Source organism: Excalfactoria chinensis, chromosome 2 (genome assembly GCF_039878825.1).
Source record: "Excalfactoria chinensis isolate bCotChi1 chromosome 2, bCotChi1.hap2, whole genome shotgun sequence".
Taxonomy (NCBI): Eukaryota; Metazoa; Chordata; class Aves; order Galliformes; family Phasianidae; genus Excalfactoria; species Excalfactoria chinensis.
Window position 1 is genome coordinate 25096878 of NC_092826.1, and position 22567 is coordinate 25119444.

Here is a 22567-nt window from a genome sequence, read left to right on the forward strand (position 1 = left end):
TCCTGTTCAGCTCAACTGGCCTGCTCAAGGATAGAAGTTATTTTCAGGTGATATGTTCATCACCCTAAAGTTCCTGTCAAAAATTTACTTAGTTGAACAGTCTGACAAAAGTTTCTTTGGCTAAAGAGCTAATGAATGACATCATAAGGTTTCTAATAGCAGTGCCAAATCCTCAGTAGTTGTTTGTTTGTACTTAATAAATAAAATAAAGTCATGAGCTTGAGCATATGTATGTCAACATTTTTCTTCAAACTTGATATTCATATCTTGCAAATAAGATATATTATGTGATGTAGAAAATCAAAAAAGAGGTTGAAAAATCTTATTTTTTTTTCACAACCTCACCAGTTTGAATTTGTAGAAATAGAGCCAGCAAAAGCTAATACATCTTATCTACCCAATATGCTGGATTTGGTACTTGCCCAGAGAAATACAATATACATAGTATGAAACGCAGGCCTCAGTTCATTTGCCTGGATTCAAACAGGTGCACTAGATCCAGAATGGTCAGTATTGTAATACTGATAGATTATGTCAGCTATCTGCTGTTCTTAACAGCTTACAGTCCTACACAGAACTGTCCTAGAATCACATGAACATTTAAACAGAGAAATGGCACTCACCTGCTGGCATCCTAAAGAAGAGTGCACGTAGGCAGAGTGCTCAGTAGCATGGAGATGTAAAGGAGGACATGCAGTGGCACTAGATGTACAAGCAAAGGAGAGAATTCTACGGAAGAACCCACAAAAATATGATCTCCTGTTAACTTTATACATCTAATTCAAGTAGACTTTATTAAATTTTCATATAACAACCCTCTCTCTCAGCTACTATGCACTCAAATTGTACTGCCTTTAGTTTTAGTTGACACAGTCATTACAAGAGCAGCCTGTGTGTGTCTAGGCAAGTCCTGTACTTTTCCTTCTATTTACCTGAATGTTTGAGTGGAAAGATAAGTCCAAGAGATCTTCCTTTTGATCCCCATCCACTGAACAGAGGATATACAATGAGTTCATTACTGTATTAAATAGAAAGACACTCAGTTGTTAAGTAGTTCATCATTGGTGTTATTTGAAGAACCATTCATAAGTGTATGAACTGGGATTAGGAATGATATAACGCCTGCTATAGCCACTAAATCATACCATTTAGCGGATCTATTGTAGGCTTCCTAGCAAAGCTCTTGTAAACCATTTCATTTCTGACCTCAGACATTTCTTGGCTCTGGCTCACAGATTTGGAGCCTATCTTATCTTGAATGGGGTTTGGCAAACAGAGATATTCTAGCCTCATTAGTATACTTTCCCGTTTCTCTAAATATTCATAGCCAGTTAAAGGAGTGGATTATGAAATTATCAGGAAACCGTAATTTGCAAATGATCCTGTGTCAAACATGCTAGGAAAGATAATCATTCGATCTTGGACAAACATGAGAGAAAAGGATTTTTTGCTTGCTGTTTTTTCACAGAGTAAATACAGGTAGGGAGCTACTTAATCAGAGAAACAGCGCTCACCTGCTGGCATCCATAGAAGAGTGAACGTAGGAAGACTGGATGTTTAGTATATACAGTGGTGACACAAGAAAAAAAAGCAAGAGGTTCCATATTAAAGGAGAAAAAACTATTAGCTTTTTACAGGAATTCAGTCATCTGTAATTTGGAATCTGTTTACTTTTATAGGGTCATTCGAACCACTGGATATTTGCTGTTTATCTTGCACATCAATGCATGCTTGTATTATTGGGCTTCAGACTATGAAGGACTTGGCAGTACTAGATGGGTATACGATGGACAAGGAAACATGTAAGTACTTCTATCTTGCAAGAATTTTTCCCTGATTTTACTCCTTCCTGCATTCCCTCTCTTCCCCATGACTTTTCATGCAGGGTATGTGTTGCTTTACAAGTGCATGGGTAGCTAACTTTTAGCACCATGACTACTGAAGAGCAGCTTTCATTACTAACACATATTTGGAGGGCAGGTGCAGTGAATAATTGGTTTACTATTTTCAGCTTTTATGGGTTTATGAGTCAGTACTAAGCACTAACTTAATTAAACATTTAGAAAGCGACAAGAACCATAAATTAAAGTTACTGATTACCCGCGCCCATGGGAACTGTTAGAAGGATGGCAGAACAATACCTCAAGGAAATTGGAGTCACAGGTGTTTTTTTTTCTGCCACACAGCATTGTGTCATTAAAATACAACTTTTTATTCTGGCTAAACACCATTATGATTGGCCTGAAAGAAATTCTACTGGATTTCTTTGATCTTTGGAGAAGGGCATGCTTAACCATGTAGCAAGGAGTGTCCCCAGTGGGAAGGAGTGGATGTTGGCACACTTTTCACAAACTCCTTGTGACAGCAAAAGGCTGGGTGCCAGATAAGGGACACTCATTACAATGATGGAAAGGAGGCAAGATTAAAATAAGCGAATTCCTTGCAGATTCTGAGTGTCGTTATATAAAATCATATCCAGTATTTTCATGTGTATGAAATAATTTACATTTCTTTCAAATACCATAAAATAGTGAATGACACAGAAACTCAATTTGTTCATTAATTACGCTGTTTGCAAAACCACATATAATGTACTGTTGATGACATAAATTACTCTTTAAACAACTTTTCACGCCTCTCTGTTAATAGCTTGGAGACATACTCTTATTTCTTGAAATTGTTTTGTACTTCACAACTTTGATGTGAAGTTACTGTTTTGAAGGGTAAGAAAAATAGCCTTTGGAGTAAAACACATTTCATGTAAAGTAGCATAGATTTTTTATAATTAGGGCAAAAAAATAAAATAAAAAAAGAAGAAAAAAAAAAAAAGAAAAAGAAGGCATCTGAAGTTTTCACGGACAACTAAAATAACACAGCTTGAACACTGCAACCAGATGCAAGCTTGCAGGCTTGTTGCTCAGGGGAACCACTTATGTAAGTAAACTTATACACAGGTATTTACTTGCACAATCAAGTATTCTGGATACCTCATAAGAAAAATGCATATTGAAGTTCTTTCACAGCTTTTTCAGTTAATGTCATTCTTGGGAGTACTTGCCTCCTAATTAAAAATCAAGATAACTACAACTAAGCCATCTGAAGGCTCTCAAAGTAGAGAGCTTACTGAGTCTTCAAGCTTTTAATGTGTTGGTTTTTTTTTTTAGCCTAGAAAACATATGGAAAATTCTTATTTTTCACTGTAAAAAATATTTTACTTTTCATTCATGCGAATAATTGATAGAAGTCATTTGCTCGCCACAGACAATGCAATTGTGCTCTGGCAATGGGCAGGTTTTAGCATTTAGTGGTATGTTTTCCATGAGAAGACACTTTTCAAATGATGTTACACTGAAATCATGTGGGATTTAGGGTAGAATTTATTATTTAAAATAATAATAGATTAGTAATTTAAGTCTTTAAACTGAGATGATGAAATAAAATATACAGAAGCACATATTCCCATACATTTCAAAAACCCATTAATCTACCTCATCCTCACTGGTGGTGAATGTATACAATTAGTCTTTCACCTCAATTTAACTTAGACTGTATAATAAAATCCCAGGTATGTTGAAACCCAAGCTTTACTCCCATTGCAACATACCCAAATCAGACACTCAGGATGTTCCCTGCATTAAACTGCATTTGATGAACTTCCTGTAATTAGGCAACAGACCTCAGTCCTTACAAATGCAAGTGAATATCATCACAGATGCAGCACCATAATGCAGAATTTATGTGGAGAGAGAAACAGGATATTGAAAAGGTCCCTTAATTATAGATAAGTGAACAACTTGAACCATATGTGTTTATTTTCAGTCTAGTTCAGCTATGTAAGAGATTTGTTTAATTCCTTGGGAAAATGAACAAATTCTCTAGCAAGTGATTCAAAGCAGGAACCTAATGTCATTGTTTTGAATTGACCCCCAGGCATATCTGTCTCCCTTGCTACTGCTTCTAAGGAAAATTAAACCCAGGGAACTCAAATTCTCATGCAACCCCATCCATTCAACATAAAGTTAGGTACAAATCATTTCACTTTGCTCATAATATATATTTTCTGCCATTTGCAAGTCATCCATGAGTGGAATGCAAAATTCCCCAGCATGTGTACTAATCAAAGCATCCATTTACATACTAATAATGTTTCTCTATAAATTGCTGCCTTCCAGCTCTGGCACAACTTAGCAGATATTTGGAAATCCCAGGACATAGAATCATAGAATCATAGAACGGCCTGGGTTGAAAAGGACCCTCAATAATGATCTAGTTTCAACCCCCCTGCTATGTGCAGGGTTGCCAGCCACCAGACCAGGCTGCCCAGAGCCACATCCAGCCAGGCCTTGAATGCCTCCAGGGATGGGGCATCCACAACCTCCTTGGGCAACCTGTTCCTGTGTGTCACCACCCTGTGTGTGAAAAACTTCCTTCTGAAACCCTAATATGATCACTGTATGTGCCTAGAACAATTCAACTCCTTTGGTTTGCAGTGCCCAACATGCAGTAAGACTGTTTTAAAAGATGTTGTAAAAGATGCTGCATATGTGCATGTCAGCAATAAACCATGCTTACAAATAACCCTGGAGGGTCAAACTCACTGTGTTTGCCATGGAGACCATTCTGTATCTCTGGAAAAAATGTGAAACCTCAGCCCAAGCCTTATAGACGTCAAATCTAATGCTTTCAGCCCTGTTGCCCATAGCGATATTTTATATAAGCCTTTGTAGTTTTCACCTCACTGTCTGAACTCATCATGCCCACTGTTACTCGATGAATAGTTCACTCAAGAAAAAATAAGTACTAAGAAGGACATCACTAGAACACCACCTAACAACATCTCTATTCCACTTCAAATCTGTCCTGGTTGTAATCAGGGAGGAGTCCTGAAATAATTCCTCACTCAGCTGTGTGAATGCCACCTTCAAATCTGACAGCTGTATGCACAAAAGTTTCATTCAGCTCGATTAACCAAAAGTATGTAAAAAGTTCAGCATGTTCTGAAGTAGACTTTTATGTGGGAGATATTTTTATTGGTGTAACATTACAAGGTATCTTATATGCAGTATTTCTAAACTTTTTCATACCTACGACATATTTTAGGAAAAAATCTAGAAGCTGGATTGCCTAAAGGATAAACATCCTGTCTGTGCTGTGCAAAGGGAAAATCCCCTTCTTGTCTCAGGTTGTTTGCTCTAACAGTAATCATACAGAAGTCGAGTAAGCTGTACGGTAAGCAGTGATGTTTTCCAGACTCTCTAGCTCACTGGAAGCAGAGCTGCTGACACCACTGAAGCTGTAGTCTGTTTCTTTTTTCTGTCATTCCCTAACTAATCTTACAGTCTAATTTCTCAGGAAACACGTTCCCTTCTATTTCAACTGTTCAGCTGTTATGTCTGATGAAAACAAACAGTAAAATAAATAAATGGAGAAGATATAAAAGCTGTGCCTAAGAGACGGTGAATATCCTGTCACTTTGCTAGTAGAAAAAATTCTTTGAAGTAAAATCACAGAAAAATTCTCTGCATTAATGATGTCCTTAGAAAAAGGTGGGCAGTTCTGCAAAAAGCCCTGAGAGTCTTCAAAGAAGCATGGCTATGGCACCTAAATTCCTCCAAGGAGCCTCTTCCGTGTCTGGTAGAGATGACCAGAATGGAAATTATATCACAGAATATCATGGTAGACGTAACAATCCAGGCATTCAAGGCCATTGTGAATGAGAGAGTTTGTTAATTAGTTTCATTTCCTATATAACTATCAGAGAAGTACTGCAAATTTCTTCCATTTTTATACTTGCAAATTATGCGTGTTTCAGGCACTACAAAATTCACAGCTATAACAAATGAATACATTAACCTGCCCCATATGACAAATCCTCTCAGACAAGCTAGAGACATCATTTTATGCCTAAATCTGTAATTCTTCTAACACAGATCTGAGGCTTCCTCTTCCTTTTTCTCTATGCTACAGAACTCAGATTGAAAGCTGCCACTTACACACATTTTGCTTGGAGCATGAATAGGTGAAGCTTTTTTTGAACCTAAGTGAAAATTTTGCACTGTTGTAATTTAGTTCTCCTTTCATCATCTCTAACAAGGAAAAATTATACAATGACACCTATGCAATGAATGGAAACTACCAGTTCTGTCTATTAAAATCTAGAACACAGAAACTATGGTAGAAGTAATCACCACTACTGCATTTCATTAATCTGAGAGCAAGAAAAATGTGATTGCAGTGAAAACAATGAAAAAGAATGCTTGGAAAGTTCTGATGTTTTAGGTGAAATACTTGAAAACACTTTAAAGTGAGTTAGAATGGGACATTCTTCATTGGAACTAGTTGTTTGTGAGTTTGTTCTCTCTTCTAATTGCTCAAAACTGACCCTCCAATATTATTATTATATGAACCATTTAGGAGTGGAGTTCATATTTTAATAAGAAAGGATTTAAAGGGAGAAGGGAGAGGCACCAAATTAAGAAATACTCCTGAAGACTGCATCAGATCAGGGGACCTCAAAATACAGGCATGCATGAGGAGATCCATGATGGACTGTCTCAAAACATGCATCTCATAAACAATTTCTTTCTTATTTTGGGGAGGGAAAAGGGGGGGAAGGGAGGGAGAGGCTTTTTTTTTGTTTCCTTGTGTTGTTTCGATTTTGTTTGCTTGCTTTTTTGTTTCAAGCTCAATAAATTTCAACAAATAGAGAGAATCTTGATTGTTTTGGATGCAGTCATCAGTGAAATGATAGGAAATCATACTTTTAATCATTACAAAAGTCGAAATCTAATTGTATAGAGACTTATAAAGTCATATTCTAACGAGTGTGAGGTTTTTAAAACCATTCCTACAACAGTTAGTTGCTATCTCAGGAAAAAAGGAAACAATAGCACATTCATGGCAATGATCAAAACTAATTCATCCCAGATGCATACTATGGGGGGATGCTAGACTACTAACAGTGCCATGTTTTAGCATGAAATTTTAAAAAGAATAATAGAGATGCCACTTTATTTACATAAAGATTTAATGTGGCTATTCTCACAAAATCCAAATAATGAATTCTGTACAGGTCCTTTGTTTGTTTGTTTGTTTGTTCTAATAAACTTGAATGGAATAAGCTCTCGTCATGCAGGGGGCTATGTAAAGAAAACTGTACATAAAGAACAAAAATCTTTGGTCAAAGGTCTCTCTCTAGAGTAGAGGAAGTGAGAGAAAGCAAATGGGTACAGGAAAAGACAATATAACCCATAAGTCGCAGTACAGTCTTAATGAGTGACCACTGCTTACTGCTATATTTGTCCTCCAGATTAAGAGAATTTTTGAGAAACACTTGAAGGATGTTCATATAGTAGCCATGGATGGCTCTTCCCAAGAGTGGAGGAAAGCAGTGAATAAGGCAAGAAAATGTTCTCTGGGTTGATGGAAACGGTTGTGTAGGGCAGCCACTAGGAGAAGTTAATGCAGAAGTCAGTCTTGTCCTGCGTTACACAGAGGTTTGGAGCAGCTGGACTTGAGGCTTGTGAGAAGGTATAACTTCTGTTTGACATGACATTAGAGGAAGAGACAAAAAAGACAGCCCAGAAACAATGTGAATAAAGGGACAGAAAAATTAGGTGACTTCATTGCAGTTGTCATATGCAACATAAAGCTTCTCACTGCCATCATCAAGTGAACCCATGGAAGACACTTTCAAGACATTCATGTATCTAGTCTGCTACACATTAAATCTGTCAAGTCTCTTTCTACACCATGGCTTCTTCCAGCCTACCCACACCTTGGTATATTCACTGGTCAAACACGAATGCAGTAATTTCTACGCAGGCAGTTTCATCTATGGAAGTCTTCCGCATTGCTCCACAAAGTGACTGGAGAACATGGAACAACTGATGCATTCTTTGTATATTGCATTTTAGTTGTCAGTGAGGATATTCTGTTCCATGTGATTTACGTAACTCTTGTCATTTCTAAAATTATAACTGTTCATAAAAAATGTCGAAGGTTTTTGGCATCACTGAAATGGACAACCCAGGCATGTATATATTTAGCTTCAATCATATTGATACCTGCATTTGATAACGAAATCCCTGTCTGTATCCACAGGTACTTGAGGTGTTACTACTGGGCAGTTCGTACTTTAATCACCATTGGTGGCCTTCCAGAACCACAAACACTGTTTGAGATAGTTTTTCAACTGCTGAATTTTTTCTTGGGTGTCTTTGTCTTCTCCAGCTTAATTGGTCAGGTACGTCAAAAATCCAGTAATTATATAGATTCAGAGCACTGTAATGTAGCGATAATATACCCAGTTTTGTTCTATTTTGTTCCAGGAAAAACTTTAGCTTCATTATGGATGTCCCTGTTTTTCACTATCATCCATACTACTTCTGGCCACTGCATGCGTTTACTCAGTTCCCATTTTTGTAACTTTTGCACACAAACTGACCTAAAGCTGTTAATGGAAATCTCAAAATTTCTGTCAGACTAGAATTGTGCTCTTTTCCAGAAGACACAAAATACTTGCTAACCAGAAAACTGAATATTTATCTTGGCTTTCATTTGGCAGGAGGGGAAAAGAAAAATAAAAGCCTATAGCAAAGCAAATCATTTATACTTTCAAAACAAACGTAATCTAGCATGAATGATATCCAGCATGAAACTGTTAAATTTGAGCTTTAAATCCATAGGTTTTAAACTACCTTGCCTCCAGAAAAATAAATGGTGTGGCTCCTATGTCAGATTGTGTCTTATGTTGGATTTCTGTACAAATCATTCCAGATCTTTTGATTTGTACATGTCTGCTATTGGGAGAATTAAGATGAAAAGATAAAGATGAAACCGGTACAAGTTATTGGGTTAAGCTTCAGAGTTTACAAGCATGTAAGTCTATATTTTGCTAATTCGATATAACTGTCAAAGAAGATTTGCTTTTGGCAACCAGTGTAGTTAACTGCAGAATCAAAACTTGTTATTAAAACAGCTTCATTGTAGTTTGTTGCAATTCCTGTTTACAAAAGGATCTTAAGATTGTTATTTCTTTTGTGATCAATCTTATTTCTGTAATCAGGAGCAGAACTTACCCCAGCAGCACACTGCTCCACTGCAGTATTAAACCATTCTGCAAAAAAAAATAAATTATGCTTTATGCTTTTGTTGGAATGTTAAATCATGTTCCTGCACTAAAATGTTCAAGATCAACCTATAGCCCAAAGTAGATTTTTAAGACTGATCAAGATTCACTTAACAGTTTAAAACTGGCAGGATATTGGTTCTCTTGATGCCAGATGATGTTATTACAGAAATTTGGCCCAGTTTTTAGTGATAGAACAAGGATGAATGGCTTTAAACCCTAATGTTAGATTTTAGGAAGAAATTTTTCACTCAGAGGGAGGTGAGTGCTGGCACAGCTGCCCAGAGATGCTGTGGATGCCCCATCCCTGGACACACTCCAGGACAAATTGGATGAGGCTCTGGGCAGCCTGATCTGCTGGGTGGTAGCCCTGCCCATGTCAGGGGGTTGGACCTGCTGATCTTTAAGTTCTCCTTCAACCTAAGCCATTCTATGATTCTGTGGTACTAAGTGATTCATTTCTGGCTTGTGTGGCACAACAAATCTAGAGAATCTTTATTACAGGTATTTAAGAAAATATTATATATATTTTTCATCCAATTATAGAAATAAAAGCAGAATAAGTGGGAAAACACAAATGAGTTCTTTAAAAATTATAGTGCAGGCTGTTCCTTTACACAACTAGCTTATGTCTTTGATGTTTTTGAAAAAGCAGATGAAGCAACTCTATAAAACATGGAACTGAATGTATAATTAATCAGGAATTTTGTAAACAAATGTTTTACTCCTTTTTTATGTTGTTGACAACATACTCAAATGAAGAATGTTTTGTTGAAATGTGTAGTAACATAACTGATGTTTGCAGATGAGAGATGTAATTGGAGCAGCTACAGCGGGACAGAACTACTATCGTTCCTGTATGGATAACACTGTCTCTTATATGAACACATACTCAATTCCAAAACTGGTTCAAAATCGTGTTCGAACCTGGTATGAATACACATGGGACTCTCAGGGAATGCTGGGTAAGGCTTTCCTATTCCATTTGTGTAGCAGCTGAGTGATCTCTGCAGATATAGCTATAAGGTGAAATGTACTTTTTTTCTTTACTGAATTTTGAGGGTGAGAGGAGGATGTTCAGTTTCCTTCAGAAAAGCAAAAAACTCCAAAGTCATATGACACTTACTGTGTCACAAATTGTATTAATTTACATAATACTCCAGTTATATGTTTGGACATCATAGATAATTTAAAAGAAAGAAAAGGCATACTACCTATCTTCTTCATTTGAACTCAGGAATGCAAGAATTACTTCACCAACCACTTCACTTCTGTGAAGTTATGTTTCTATACAATGCTCATTTTTACACAGTCTTTCTTCATTTATGTCTGTATTTTTTCCATCTATCAATGTTTTGATGTTGTTTGTTTTTTTCTTTTCTTTTCTTTTACAGATGAATCAGAATTACTGGAGCAGATGCCAACCAAAATGCAATTAGCCATTGCGATTGATGTGAACTTTGCCATTGTCAATAAAGTTGACCTATTCAAAGCAAGTACTTTAACAAAATGATGCAGTAATGTGTGGTATTTGTAGGGTGGAAAGCTTGTTTGTTTGCTTCTTGCTACACAAAACAATACATTTGTTAATACCCAAGGCAAACTATGGCTATTATATAGCTAAGTCAGTGTAGACGGGTCAGGACAAAGCCAAGCGATGACTTTGGATTTTTCTGTGTGTGTCAAATCTGAGATAAAAAGGAGCAAATGAGGTTGAGAAACAGTCCTTTCATACCCACGTGTTAAAGCTGATGTTATATTCAGACCCTAAGTGATTGCAAAACAGTTATCCACAAGAGCCAGGCATAGAAGAATACAATTTTTGACACAGTTCACCTTGCTGTCTACTGCTTAGCACTGTCTGAGAGATCACCAATATACTATCTGTTCTGAGAACATAAATTTGATGTAGTGAAAGCTGTATTTCAGTCACATTTTGTTCAAAGAGCTTTCTCATTGTTATCATGATAGGTTTCCAGAGAGGTTACTTTAATGCAGTACTTAACATTGGATTTGTGACACAATAAGTGGGAAGACATTGCATTTTCAGAAGTAATCTTGAAATACATTAAGCTTCACAGGTGTTTTTGGGTTTTTTTAGGGCAGTTGCAAGAAATCGTGATGTCTCTGTTTAAACATTACATAGTAGAACTGTTTCTGCAATATTTTCTGAAGACATGGAATTCACAGATTCATACTGGCATTTTACATGATCTGATTTTTTTTTCTGGATCAGTATTAAAAAATATTCCTTAAGAGATCTACAACCCACAGCAAAAAATGCTGCATTTCTACAGTAGTCAAACTTAGGTATAAAGAAGCTTACTGCATTAAAAATAAGTTAGAGATGGTCGACCCAAAAAGAACTTTATCACTATCTGAAATGAAAGTTCTTTTATCTCCTTTATAAACTGGTCCTTGCCATGTTTTCCTTTTACATGTGACTTCAAAAACCCCAGATTGTACATGTACTAGTGTAAGCATAGTACATACATGCATTGTATGCAATGTATGCATTGTATCCAGTGTAAGCACTAATCATCACTTGTGTGTTCCTGAATCAATTCAGCATTATTCTGATTATTTTGACAGGGATGTGATACTCAGATGATATATGACATGCTGCTAAGGTTGAAATCCATCGTGTATTTACCTGGTGATTTTGTTTGCAAAAAGGTGAGCTCTGCGGTGTAGTAATACATAATAATATGTATTTTAGAAAAAGAGTTCAGATAGAGGTCAAAAGTAGCCTTCAAATAAAATTAATTCTGAGTGAAGTAGATAATATAAAAATAATTAATATACTGTGTATAATAACAACTTTGCTCTCAAGTTTCAACCTAGAACAAGACAATGGATTTTATTGTTATCAAACAAAATTACAGTAGCATGGTAAAGTTCTTAATGTAAATATGACTTATCCAGTGACACCTCATGAAGTCTGGGTATTTAAAATGGAGCAAGCTCAATTTTTGTATAGTTATATAGACAAACGTAGCCTACAGATCTCAATCTGTGATGATTTGCATGTGCTTCATTTGCATATCACAGACTTTGGAGATGAATTCCCAAGAATGTAGAAAATACAGTGCATCCCATACTGCTCCCTACAGCAGGACCTGATCTTTCTCTGTATTCAATCAGTGTCATCTCCAGACTGCGAACTGAATGCTGTCGCATTGTCCCCTAGAATTTTAGCTCAAACACAGCCTTATATAGCAAAGATAGATGGCTCATCTTCTGACCAAGTGATCCCAAGTCTATTTGGTCCAACAACCATGGTAATCCTATTGACATTATAAGTTGTAGCAGCTAATAAAATCCTGTTGGAATTTGAGAGCTCCTATGTGGATGCACATTAGCCTCATCATACTTCACTTAGGAGGCTCTGACATACAGGTTTGCAGAAGCAGATTATGAGATAGAAGTATAAGCCATATGTTTTCAATTCTGGTGGAGCTGCTGCTGCATTTTGACTTTTAAATTGAAATTGCTGCTATACTCCAGTAGCATAAGCAGAAAAGTAATTACTTGCCTGTCACCGAGATATTATGAGAACTGTTATGATCATGTTTATTCCAGGTTGCCTGCTTTTTATGATGATACTGATGAATCCTAGCAGGTCTTGTGGAAGATAATAGGGAAGCTAATAACCTCTTAAACCATCCGGTCATTAAACAGAATTAGACAAATTTTTGAATGATCGTTTATTCTTATTTTCCTTGTAAATTAGTTAACTGAAGCTTAGAAGTAGGAGAACGAAAACTGAAGTTTTTTAAACTATAAAGCACAGGCTTTTTTGCACTTCATTAAATATGCTGAAGAATTACTTTTGTTTCCACTAGAACAGAGGATGAAAGTGACTGATACAGTCCTGCTTGTTATTAGTCTTCATTTTTCAGGTTGGCCTGGATGGTTTAACTTCTGCTCAAATACTGTCTCTCATCAATTAGATACGCTAAGTCAGTCCTTACAATTGTGCTCAGTGCTAGGCAAAGAAGCACATTTATTTCTCTGTAATGCTGGTAAAACCATGTATAAGAAAGGGGAGAGACATTTACATAGATGTTTGTGAGATGATTTTACTTTAAAGAAAACCAAAAATCGTGATCATTACATATGAATGTGTTTCTGTGCCTAGGGAGAAATTGGCAGAGAGATGTATATCATCAAACAAGGTGAAGTTCAAGTCCTTGGAGGCCCTGATGGCACAAAAGTCCTGGTTACACTACGAGCAGGAGCTGTATTTGGGGAGATCAGGTCAGTCCACCACTTTCTTCAAAAATGGTTAAATAGTCAATGGTTAAATAAATGGTTGTTTAGCTTCTCTCTGGTAAGTATGAGAGATAGATATCATGGAAAGGCTAGAAAGCTGGGTGAGGCCAACTAAGAGAATGCTGAGCAGGGATATACAGATAAGTGAGGGAAAGTCCATGTAAGTGAAACATCAGAGACTAATCTGCCAAGATCTCAGACTCTTAAACAACAAATAATGTATAATATGTATTCAGGGTAATGTACACAAGGCTACATGGATGGGTTTCTCCTTCAGGATTTAAAAGGTTGAACACATCTCCCAGTTCGAAAGTCTGCACAAAGGCAGGACCAAATGTATTTTATTGCCTGTATAGTGAGACCAGCTGCCCTTACACACTAGAGAGTAAAAATGATAATTTCCAATGAAAGAGATAAAAAGTCTAAGAAATCTATAATCAGTACAGAGATGATTGATTCATTTAGGAGTTGAAGGAGACATTAAGTTGACAAAAATCAGTATCTACATTTTCAGATGCATTTGTTTAAGAGAATACAAAAGAGAAAAGGGTCTGACAGACCAGGTTTGGGGGTCTAAGTTTCTCTGGAGAAGAAAGTTTTTCTCAAACGGTTACAAATGCATTTTTTTTACTATTCTCCACATAGCTGCTTCGCAAAATCCATTAGCTCTTCTGTGCCTTGTTCACCAATTAGACAACTAAGAGCTAAATTTTAGGCACTGCATCCCCCACCGATTTGGCCTGAGGAAAAGTAACAAAATACATGTGCTGCTGCATGTGATAAACTGGATTCTTGATTTCTTCCAGCTGCACTCCTGTTACTGTTAATCCTCTCGCTGGTAGCCTTAATCTGCCTTTTGAAAAGTGGTAATCAGCTTTGTGTTAGGTTTATATTTATCTTCTGCTGCGTCTCCTGTTGTGGTAGTGGAAACTTTCCCATTTATTGACAGCAATGGGTGTACAGAGCCTTCTCAGAGCTGTGTGTGGAGAACACTTGATATACCCCATAGATACAGACCTTCTTCCTTGAGTGGAAAAGTGAGGGTATACCAGCTCTTTGCAATAAAGTTATTTTTAAAATGTTTCTCTGTGTGACAATACAACACCAGAGAGAACTTCAATAGAAAATGGCATGTTGTGCACTATGCAGAATGAGAATGCAGTGGTTTTCAGGTAGGGACATGAACTGAAAGGGTAAAAGAAAAGCTGCAGCATCTCAGAGATATAATACATACAGAGTTTTCAATTATTTATTAGTTTTGCATTTGGAGCGAGGACATTTGTTTTCATACTGAGGAATGTTCATGATTGAATTGAAAACAAGGAAGGGATTTTTAATGTTTTGATCTAACAAAAGTGAGGACTTGTTTCCAGATGAGATCTACACAGCTGCCTTTAAAGATTCATTTCCCAGTATGTTTTATTTTTCACGTAATTGCCGGGATGGCCAGCAAAGCCCTCAGCAATGCTTTTAACCTACACTTCTCATCTTGTTTTATTCATCATTGACCCACTGTGTTGGTGGAGACAGCATACTGGTACAGACCCCGTTACTTTGCATATAAATGACAGGCAGTGGATAAACCTGATGAGAAAACACATAGCAACTAGAAGAAATCTCCAGAATTGAAAAGTGAAGACATGAAGCACTAAGTATAAGTATACCAGCAGAATTTATCCTTTTCCTTGTGGCAGTATGTTAGAAAATGAGTTTATACCGTGCCCTTCTGTATAAGCTCTGTCAAGGTCTTCTGAGTACTGTACAGCAGAGGAAAATGAAAAGGAAAAAAAAAAGTCCTTAATGGATGAAATATTGCTTTATTTAGCACATCCAAATTTTCCCTTCAGTATTTGTGGTGTGGTTAGCATCTGGGATTGAACTGCCATCGTTTCCACCTGATTTTTTTAATCATGATTTGTGTAGACAATCATGTCAGTTTCATTCTGAGCAGTCTAATGATATGAATTATAAGATACTAGCTATTTAATCTCACTGTTCGAAATGCATATAAATCATGCTTATAAAGTCTCTACGGGCAAAGGAGTTGAAGACAACAAAGAATGTTCATTCCTTTCAAAAATATCTCCTGAATTATACCAGAAGGCCAAAGCAAGACTGATGTTCAAGCCAGTCCTTTGCCAATCCTGTTTTAAAAATCATTGCAGAAACAGATTAAGCAATAGGAGCTGCCTTCCAATTAACATCTTACCCTCATTACTACTTTCCTGTACTGATAATGTCATCTTAGGGAAACAAAATAATCTCAGAAACAGAGGCAGAAAGAACGCTGCCATAATGAGAGCCTGTCTGCACAGACAACTGAGAAAGGGAAAAATTCAAGAGAGGGAAACTACAGCACAGAACTTCATTAGCCCAGAGAAGTGTACACATTGAGCTAGCTGTCCTAATTCATTCATTTATTATTATCTCACTAGAACAATTTCCCATCAGAAAATGGAAATTCTGGAAAAATCACAGTATTTTTGACAGGAAGATTTCTAAATGCTTGGCTTCATTTTTAGCCTTTCAATGGGTGTTGCAACTTTAACTTCCCTTTAAAAAGTCAAAAACTAAAGGGAATATTCAGTTTTGTGAAAGACTGAGTTTCTACTTTGGCCCAGCAGCAGTAGCTGCTGCTTTTCAGTGAGCTCTGCCATTTCAGGTCTGTCATTCAGATCAGAAGCCAGATCCGGACTCCTTCCTTATTTACCAGCTCTTTCCAGATATACCCAGTTGAGGAGCCACCGCACTGCACATTCAGTTGATATGCACACCATTCCCTGGATCAGTTTGCTAATTTCAATGAATGACTGCTTCCTACTGAGCTCAGCTATAAAGAAGAAATAGATATGCTAAGTCATTGCTTTGACAACTTCATACCTCCCGGTTTAAATTGCTATCATAAGAATTCAGAAGTTATCATCTCATACAAGTATAAAATCATTTCAGGCTAACTGCAGTAAAAACCATAAGGTAAAAAGGCAATTTCCCTTATTACTGTAAATGTTATAGCATCAAGAACCACTGCAAGGACAATACCAATTATTTGTAAAGATTTAGTCTATCACATGACTTTCAGCAGAATGGCCAAGACAGAGTCCATAATGCTGCCTTTAGTCAAACAGGATTCTGTGTGAACAATGACTGCCTCCCTCATGAAATTCACCTCACATCATCACTGTGAGAAAAGTGCTGTTCTCTTTAGTTCTATCTATCTGCCTCAACAAAATGAGCTGGTTATTAGGAAAGCATGAAAATGATTGTGCAATGACTTGTTGAGAAGTGATTTATCAGAACTCAAAAACTGTTTGCAATTTTCTTCAACTGTTTTTCTTATTGTGCAAATACTTTTCTGCCTGAGAAACTGTACAGGACTGTAAAAGAAGACAATATGCTGCATTTTATATTTGACTTCATAGGTTGATTCTTATCTTGGATAGCAGCAAAACTTTGTGCCTGTGTAAAAACAGACTCGTACACAGAGTTCAGAGGTCTTGTGATCCTTTATAAATCAATTATATTATCAGTAGAATCTAATGCTTATAAATGCTATATTCATATCCTTAATACTAAATAATAGTACTGGTATACCCTGGTTAGTACTGATAATAAGTATAAATTTATTTTTTATATGGTCCTGACTATCCTTTATTAATAACCTCTAAGTTTAGGTATTATAAAATATACTTTATACACAGTAACACACTGTGAAACATTTAAGGGACAGATCTCTATGATGAATCTCCTTAAATAGCAATAAAGCAATTTTACTACTAAGAGTAAAATGCTGCTTCTGTTGCTTAACATCAAAGAGGATCAATTAATTCTTTTCATTTTGTTTTCTTCTGGACAATTTACTTTTCATGTACACACCAATCCGATGTCCAACGCCTGCTTGCTAAGCTGGTCTAACACTTTACTTTCTAAACAAAATAGCCTTCAGTTTCTGACAGAAAGATTTGTAACTGTCAGCTTGAAAGGCCTTCCAAATCCATATTGTTAAACTTGCCAACATCCAAATGTGAGATGTGATATGTGAGAAAACCAAAACCCCCCTGAAGTTATTCACTCAGGGAAATTACAATTCTTGGAGTCATTTATTCATTGTAAATATGCCTTCCATTATAATGGTCTTATACTGCTCTCCCTATGATGTTAAATCATTTTCAACAATAAAAATGAGGAAATGCCAAGTTCACACAAGGACTAAAACAAATGCGGTCATTGCTGTGGTGTCTTTAGGGAGAAATGTGTGTCCAGAGAAGGGCAATAAAGCTGTGAGGAGTCTGGAGCACAAGTCTTATGGGAGTGGCTGAGGGAACTGTGATTGTTCAGTCTGGAAAAGTGGAGGCTCAAGGGAGATCTCATCACCCTTGTTGTGCGGAGCTGGCCTTTTGTCCCAGTTAACAGTGATAGGATGAGAGGGAATGGGATCAGGCTGCAACAGGGGAGGTTCACTCTGGACATTAGGAAATATTTATTCTCTAACAGAGTAGCAGTGCATTGGCACAGGCTGCTCAGGGAGGTGGTAGAGTCACCATCCCTGTAAGTCTTCAAGAAGTGCGGAGATGTGGCACTGAGAGACATGGTTAGTGGGCATAGTGGCGATGGGTTGATGTTTGGAATAGATGATCTTAGTTGTCTGATCCAATCTCAGTGATTTTATGTTTGTGTGATACATCTCTTCCCAGCAACACTTTTCACAGTCCACCAACAATCCTGACCAGAAGTGACAGTATGTCTTCTTGATATAAGAAGATATTTCCAATCACAACTGCAAAGGGACTTTAGAGAAATCAGACAGAACACTGGGGTACATTACTAAGCTTTTTTGTTACGTTTTAGGTGGAGAACCAACTTCAGAGATTCCTCACTCAAGCAGCAAGGTGAATAACAATGTTTATTTTCATTGCAGCCTATTAGCCGCAGGTGGAGGAAATCGAAGGACTGCCAATGTGGTGGCTCACGGTTTTGCCAACCTTTTCATTCTAGACAAGAAAACACTCAATGAAATCTTGGTGCACTATCCTGACTCAGAAAAACTTCTGATGAAGAAAGCAAAGTATGTCCTAAGAACAATTTTTAAATCACTATGTTTAGCTTTTGAATGGACAGTTGTGGCTCCTAGCCATATTTCCATTCATTTCTCTGGAGAATAATGTAAACGCATTTGTATTTAGAAGTCAGATTTTGTCTGCTAGTACATACAGGAAGCCATGATTCCATGGCAGGGATTACAACAGTTGTGCAAATGTGGTAAATAGAATACTGAATGCAGCTGCACTTCAGGTAACAAAACAAGAGGCACAGATGTATATCAGGACAAAACTCCTTACATAGACAAGTCAGAAAATGCAAGACAGATGTGTGTTTAGCTGCAGGTTTTCAAAGATGCAACCAAACACCTCTAATTAGTTCTGCAGAGATACGCTTCGATGCACCCATAGGCTTCATAGGCTTGCATGCTTTTCAAAATCTGAAGGACCAGTTAGAAGCTGATTTAAAGTAACACCTGGTAAGACAAAAGATAAGCACACAGGTCTGAAAGCTGTGCATTCTGTGCCTCCAGAAAAGCCTAAATATCTGTTCTGTAGGAAACTTTTTTGTCTGTTGAATTCGTGGCATTCCTAGCTCATAGTATGAGGTATGACAAAAACGAAAGTAAGCCTCAATCTGTAACCATACAGAAAGCCAAAGACACTGAAGAGCCTAAATTCTCTCCAAAGTGCCACGTGCCAGCCAGTTACTGTGGACTCACACAATGACAGTAAGAAATACTGAGAAAAGTAAGCTCTGGTACTCAGTTACTGAAGACCAATAGCACATATTCTTGGCTCTCAGACACAGTGAGGGGCCCCTAAGTAGGCTGATATGATACCCATGGCACAAAGCAAGGTAGTGTCAGTTGCACAGATCTTGCCCATCTGTTAAGAATTTCCACATTTGTGGTCTTCAGAGATTAGTTTTCAACACCAACAGGTAGAAAGACAGAACAAGCTCACTGACTAATCATCCCTGGCAATTATCCTTCCTGACTTCCAGCTTGTTTCAAAACAGTGGTACAATCATCATTACTTGTTATTTCCGTTTCAATGTCCTACACCTTCATCACCTGCTTCCTTGCCCACTGTAATCATATCCTGCTAAATCATTGAAATCACTGCATTCTGCTTTCTTCAGGTAACTTCTCTCCATTGTAGGTGTTTAATAATTACCCGTCCCTCGTATCTACATCCCCATGTGGGCCCAAAGCCCTCTCTACATGTAGGGCAAATGATGGCAATGATACAGCCTTCATTTGAGTAATAGGCGCTATAGGAAAAGATATCAAAAGAAATTAACTCACCCCTCCTGGTAACAGCTTGGAGAAAGGGATGAGCTGAGGAATGTGACCCTCCCCCATTTGTACAGTCCCCTAAAGGAGAAAAGGATAGCTGGAAGGGAGGAACCCACCCAGACTCAGATTGCACAGAAGTAGGGTGGCTCCAGACCGCCCTGCCACTCCAGGCACTCACATACTCTCCCAGCTCACCCACTGGTTCAGACTGACCCTGGAATTCCACTACACTAGATAGCAACCTTAAGCAAGGTTTTGTAATTTTATGTTCTGTGCATGGCCGGCCATGTCTCCAGAAAAAACTAGGCTCCAGCAGAAGACCTGTGTTATTTTGACAGAGATTTGCAGTTGTGTTCAAATTTGGAATCAAATTACCAGTGTTACCAAAGTTACAAAGTATGTATTTCTACCATCACCATTCATTCTCACTTCCTCCAGTTAATCAGCACAGCTAGTGAAAGGTGTGAAAATCAAGTAACTTTCATATACTCGGGGTAATTTACTGAAGAAGACCGAAATATGTACCACCATCTGACATGACCTACACTGAAAGTGTAGTTAACAGTTACTCACTCAAGCATCAGTTAAACTCCAGATAGAGTAATAAATGCTCTCTGAATTTGCATCCAGCAGTTCGGCTGAGAGACTTCCCATCTCAGGTACTGAGTCCGTGCATCCTTCCCCTGCAAGGATTTATCACCTTATAAAACACGTCTGCTTTGTAGTACTTTAACTTGAGCCTTCACTAGTTTAAGCTGTAAGAAATGAAAAAGCAACTTCAGATTAGAACAGTATCCTTCAATTTATTAGATACTATCAAAGCTGGTGAAGCCCTCACCCTTACCTCCTTCCCTTTTGCCATTGAATCTAGGATAAGTTTCAGCTGTTCATCCATGCATGACATTTCAGTTTTGCCAGAACATCTCCAGCTTTCATTGCACTGCTGTTTGTTCCCATTCCTTCCCACCTCCAGGGTGCTGCTGAAAGAGAAGGGGAAACCTCCTCCTGGACCACCAGTGCAGCAGCCCCGAGGCTTGGCCAGTCTGTTTGGACAGAAACAGGAAACTCCAAAACTGTTTAAAGCAATGTTTGGAGCTAAAGGAAAAGGAGGCCTTGCTAAGCTGCTGCAAATGAAGAGAGAACAAGACATCCAGGTAACATAACAGATAATAGAACAGATTCTTTCAAGTGCTGGATAGAGAAGTAGGAAGTGTACCGGGACGGCTTGGGCAAATGGAACAGACAGAAATGCAGCTTTAGAGCACTCAGTAGCAAAAACTCCAAGTAGCTGAGATACAGTCATGGTAATTAATCTCTGTAAATGTGGACTGTAAAATTTGGCTCAAATCTTTCTTGATCTGGACTCTAGGAAGAACAGATTAAAACAAGAGCAAGGAAAACATCAGCAAACAAAAACCCTCAAGAAAAGAAAGAATAAAAGAGACCCTAAAAGATAAAAAGAGCATCTGATCTTCTAATTTTATACATACAAAAGTGAACACAAATGTCCTAATGCAGTAATCCAATCCAGTTGACTAAAGCGTACGGGGAGCTTTCCAATTCAAAGTCAGACCTTTGCTAATAAGAAATGTTTAAGACAACATTTCAAGTATAGACAGACCACACAGCTAGATCTGACTAACTATGTGATACTGTGCATTTATGAGAAAACTTACTTCAGCTAAGTAAGTCCTACCTTATTCTGTGCTCAGAGAAACATTCATATTAGTATGAAATTGTTCAGTTCTAAGTATTTGCCCAAAAGAGGCAGAATACTTTTCTGGCTTTTATAGTAACTGCTGGGCTGTGTTTTTACTTACTTTCTTTCAAATGAAATAAAGAATTCTGCTTAAATGAGTGACTACAACAGCAAGATTGAAGCAGAAACTTCACCAAGTTTAATGAATATTTGCAAACTTTAGTGCAAATAGGCTTGGCCAAGGAATTGGGGCACTGGAGAGTATGTTCAGAATCACATAATGCTTTTTCTTTGTATGCTTGCATAAGTACATAAAAGAAGGTGAGACCTGAGGAAAGGTTTCATGCACGAAAACATGACTGCTTTGTCCAGCTGTATTAGTGAGAAGCAGGTATTATCACTACCCACAAGCTCTTTCTAGGTTTTATTGTTTTCTGATCTTGAAATAGTAATTTTCACATGGAAATTGAAAAGTCCAGCAGTGGAATACAAGTTGAGTCCTATTTAATCTTAGTATCCCCGTACTGTGCCTTACCACTGTATATTCAGAACGGGACTTTTTCCTGAATTTGTTCTGCAGCATTGGAAAACATTTAATGTTTTGGTTATAGGAACATGAAGCTGAAGCAGAGAAGACTGAAATAGAGGAGAAGAAACCACCAGAGCCTGCAGCCACACCTGCACCCCCTCCGCAAAAGGAAGAGCCAGAAGCAGACACTAAGCCTAAACCACGTGCAGTTATGCACAGAGGAACCACTAATGAATCTCTGATCATCACTATGTCTCCATCCCCCAGAGCAGAAGAAGGAGAGATCCTTAAAGTTGAAGCTAAAGAGAAGAAAAAGAAATAGATGGTACTTTGGGCTGTGTTTTGTTGAATTCAAGGGGCTCAGTGTGACTTCGCCTTTGGGTACAAAAGATAAAATTAGAGGCTACTCAAGAGAGAATCTACCCCAGCTATTTTTCTTCTCTCCTCTCCTGAGGCAACAGGACAAATTGTACACCTACATCTTAACCTTGAGATTGAAGAGAGAACTCCTGGTGTAATACAAATTAGAGATCTGACTGGATTTCAGAACAGCTTCCTTCTTGGTTGATCTATGCTCTCCATTATCTCTTACTCCAT

General features: G+C 37.7%; 1 protein-coding gene across 1 annotated transcript in view; it reads left to right on the plus strand.

Annotated features, from left to right (window-relative positions):
* CNGB3 (cyclic nucleotide gated channel subunit beta 3) overlaps window positions 1-22292 on the plus strand; it is a 56010-nt gene extending 33718 nt beyond the window's left edge. The window contains exons 10-18 of the mRNA XM_072327283.1: window positions 1680-1802; window positions 8104-8245; window positions 9936-10095; window positions 10525-10622; window positions 11723-11806; window positions 13272-13390; window positions 18321-18467; window positions 20716-20896; window positions 22053-22292. Coding sequence (XP_072183384.1) covers window positions 1680-1802; window positions 8104-8245; window positions 9936-10095; window positions 10525-10622; window positions 11723-11806; window positions 13272-13390; window positions 18321-18467; window positions 20716-20896; window positions 22053-22292 — 1294 coding nt within the window. The remainder of the gene's footprint in view (window positions 1-1679; window positions 1803-8103; window positions 8246-9935; window positions 10096-10524; window positions 10623-11722; window positions 11807-13271; window positions 13391-18320; window positions 18468-20715; window positions 20897-22052) is intronic.
* Window positions 22293-22567: the final 275 nt, after the last annotated feature.